General features: G+C 29.1%; 1 protein-coding gene across 1 annotated transcript in view; it reads left to right on the forward strand.

The window, feature by feature from the left end:
* The window catches only part of LOC122273277 (uncharacterized), a gene marked incomplete at its 5' end in the record, with an annotated part of 5,725 nt that extends 2,562 nt beyond the window's left edge, over nucleotides 1-3,163 (forward strand). Inside the window, 2 exon segments of the mRNA XM_043057357.2 lie at nucleotides 252-465; nucleotides 2,839-3,163. Coding sequence (XP_042913291.1) covers nucleotides 356-465; nucleotides 2,839-3,148 — 420 coding nt within the window. The 3' untranslated portion in view covers nucleotides 3,149-3,163.
* Nucleotides 3,164-3,915: the final 752 nt, after the last annotated feature.

The following is a 3,915-nucleotide window of genomic DNA, read 5'->3' on the forward strand; positions in this document are numbered from 1 at the left end:
TTTTTTTTTTTTTTTTTTTTTTTTTTTTTTTTTTTTTTTTTTTTTTTTTTTTTAATCCTCTGCGAATGTTTAGCTGATTCATTTTCCGAAAGTTTCCTAGCTTAACTGAGTACCGGGGGAAAATATTTATCATTTTTTAAAAAACATTTTATCACTATCACGGAAAGTTCTCAGAAGCGTAGAATATGCAGTCATGATATTTATAATTAACATTTTCGTTTAATATTTGCTTTTATTTAATTTGAAAACAGGCATACGTACCGTACAAGGGGTTGCAGATGCACTTGATAAGGAGGTAACATGGATAAAAAGTAAACGCACTTCTTCATGGGGCTGGCGCGAGAATACACCCAGAATGATCTCTGCGTTATACCTAGCAGGATATGGCAGATTTGATGGTACACACCTAGAAGAAGAACTAATGGCAAAACAAGCAAAGCTCTTAGCATCTGTTGCCGTATCGAAGTATCAATTCATTTTATTTTATTCTAGTTGCTAATTGTACTTTTATAAATATTCAAAGTTCTTGTTGAGAACATAATATCTACTCTTCATTAGTTTTAGTCATCTAGTAGAAATAAAAGATTTTTTCCAGAATGGGTTAGGGCAAAATGTTTTTGTAAATATAAATAAGAACTGCATATTAAATAAGGATTCAATTTGTAGAGCGTCTCTATGTGTCAGGCCGCAATGCAAGCACTGAATTGCCCTGAAGTAAAATTTCTTTCATAATAAATAATCTTTGAATATGAAATTTAGAAAAAGCTGGGGATATGCAAGGTATCGTAAAACAGAAATTTCACAATCTAAATTTTCAATTTTTAGATTACCTGAAGTCAAGTTAAAAACTCTCCAAAGTTTCATCCATTGATATTCACTCACTGTTTCTCATATTGTGTCCTAGAACAATAGTTCTTTTCTGTAAATAACAATACGAATTTCAAAAAACTTTGATTTTTCAGCATTTGGGAGCAAAATAACCGAAATTCAGATATTTTTGTGAATTTTAAGTATTTTCCTCAGATTTTCTTTGATATTTTTAAATAGTAGTTAAAGCATATTTCAATAAACTCAGTCATGTTTCTAAATATTTATAAGAGAAAACGAACTTGAACTATAATAAAAAATTTAAAAATATTCTTAATTATTGTATATTCTTAATTATCGTATATTGCTATTCCTAATAAAATTTAAATAATGCTTCTTTTTTGATTTATGGAGTTTTATTACAATTGCGTCACTTTCTTTTCATATATTATAATTTGTATAAATGTTAACTCAATAGCTTATTAGAAGTTTTCTACTTATAATTAAAAGAAATATAAAGATTAAATAATTTTTTTTAAGAACATGAAGTTTTTATCTAGACTATAATCTATGTATAGATTGCGAATCCCTTAGTAGTATTTTTTTAGTAAGTTTGCAGTCAGATGCTTTTTTTATGTCTTATTAAACCTCTCGTCATAAAAAAGCATTATATATTACTAGGAGGCTTCGCCCCCTGCTCGCTAACGCTCACCAACCCCCGGAACTGCTTTCGCAGTTCATTTCGGATTGCTTCACAATCCAATGCTCGCTTCGCTCGCTCTTTGGATACGTTCTTAACGTCTAACTTTTGTATACTTTTTTGAATACTGAAGTACCGAAAACTTTTCACTGTAGAAAATTCTAAACCTGTACATTTTAATATTAATTTGAAGTTGCAAACAGTTCACATATTTTTCTTAATCACACTATTCTAAATTTCAGTTGTTGAAAAAAGTAACTGTTGTAAGTTTTGTTTCAAAGTCTTTCCCACCAGAGGGATAAAGCCATGTGTTGTAAGCGTCAAATTTAGCATGAAGTTGTAAAATGTAATGAAAGAGGGTCATAGCAATAATGAAAGTAGAAGTAAAGTTAGTACTGTAAAATTAAAACAATATTTTTAATCAATGAGCCAAGTTCTTCAAGAATGGCGATACAACACTTATAGAATTGAAGGATTTGTTACGTCAAGCACTCAGGTATCATAATTTTGATCTAAGGCTCCTATACTATCAGAGCTGACCTATCAAGCAATATTGGAGCAAAAAAGTTCGCAAGTTACCGTTATGTTAGTATTGTGCTTATGTTAGCTCTTTGGAGCAAAAATAGATGATGAGTCGGCCTGTCTAATTAAGGGGCTCTATTTTGATCTAGTTGCGCTTCTATGTCATTTTGATTTATGTTGCTAAGTTAACTTTCAAAAAATTCTATGGCTGGCAACAGCATTTTTATTTTTTAAGTTATTTATTTTTATTTGTTTTAGAATTCGTTATTTTTTTAGCGAAATGTTTTTAACCTAACAGAATTCTTTGCCGACTGAAATGTGAAGAAAATAAAGTAAATATTTAATTGTTGTGAAAAGAGTCTTATTTAGTTGTACAAAGTACTTCAGCCAAAATTTGGGAGCCACGTAAGAGAATTATAAATATTAGATCAGAAACACATCATTAAAAGGCAGAATGCTTTGGTGTTTTCAAAAAGTAAACAAAACAAAGCAAACGTTGCCACCGGCGGAAAAGAAATACAGCTAAAATGTGGGAGCCACGTAAGAGAATTATATATAATAGAAGTTTACTCTAATCTGTCAAAACATTAACTCGTGTTATGTATTTTAGAATTTAGACAGAAAAATATCAAGTAAAGCAATATGGAAAAATTTGCAATTAACAAAATGTTTGATTTTTTATCATACTAATTGTCATAAAAATTTATTTTTATAAATGTATCTATATTTTATATACATTTTATATAACAAATATCTATTTTATTTTTATTATATTTCTTTATTAATTCTATTATAAAATTATTTTACAGAAATTCCTTATCAAGCGAGTTTCTAAGCATGCTTATTAATGGTTTATTGATAACTTGTCACAATCCTCGTCACTTTTTTGGACAAAATTTGATAGAACTCCTCAAGGAAGAAATCGAATCGTCAAACAACTTTACCCACCCCATAACTTATTTAAGCCTTTGCAATGCAAATCAGTCCTGGACACTTAATGCTGAACAAGACATGGATAAAATTCTAAGCATCAATAATTCTTTCTACGAATTTTTTAAAGGTAATTTCCAAAGAATCTTAATCCTTTTCTTACAATATTTCCGAAAGTCGAATCGGTGATTTTATTGCGGGTTATTTATATTTTTACACCTACAAATTTTCTTTTACTAAGCATTCTGCCTGTAGAGGACATTGACTCATTTATCTAACTGATACCTGTAAAACTGGGAAAAGTCTAAAACCTTACCTAAGCCTTACCTTAAAGCTAAACTGAATTAGGTACGTATGATTGAAACAGTGAAGAAATTATATTTACCAATGTCCGTAGACTATATTGAGCGATGTAGAAAAGTTAGAATCCATTCTTTAACATTATTCTTTGATAATCTCGATATTAACACTAGAAAGACGGAAACTTAAAGTATACCTATATTGCCCAAAAGCAGTCAAAATGACTGGATTCTAAAAGAATAAATAATGTTTAAAGAAATTTGTTTAAAATTAATTTAATATTTTTTATATTATTTACAGTTATATAACAAGTTATTAGTAAATATTAATAATAAAAAAATTATATGTTCCATAAAATTTTAAGAAATTGTTAAGAATACATGACTTTAATAACGTAACGCGTCATAAAACGAAAACCCCTATCGATTTTTCCTATAACTCCTTACGTACCAGAGAAGTGTCTACAATATGTAATATTATATTACGAAGAAATTGTAGCTGGTGGAAAGAAATCGATTGCAGATTTGAAACTAGCAAAGCGTAAATATCTAAGATCCGCTCAAACGTCAACATATCATTTTTGCGTTAGTAGTAGTTTTGCGTTAGCAACATAAGTATTTTTTGGGTTAAAGGCCTGTTTACACGGTCCAATTTCT

The sequence above is a fragment of the Parasteatoda tepidariorum genome, unplaced genomic scaffold (assembly GCF_043381705.1).
Source record: "Parasteatoda tepidariorum isolate YZ-2023 unplaced genomic scaffold, CAS_Ptep_4.0 HiC_scaffold_3059, whole genome shotgun sequence".
Taxonomy (NCBI): Eukaryota; Metazoa; Arthropoda; class Arachnida; order Araneae; family Theridiidae; genus Parasteatoda; species Parasteatoda tepidariorum.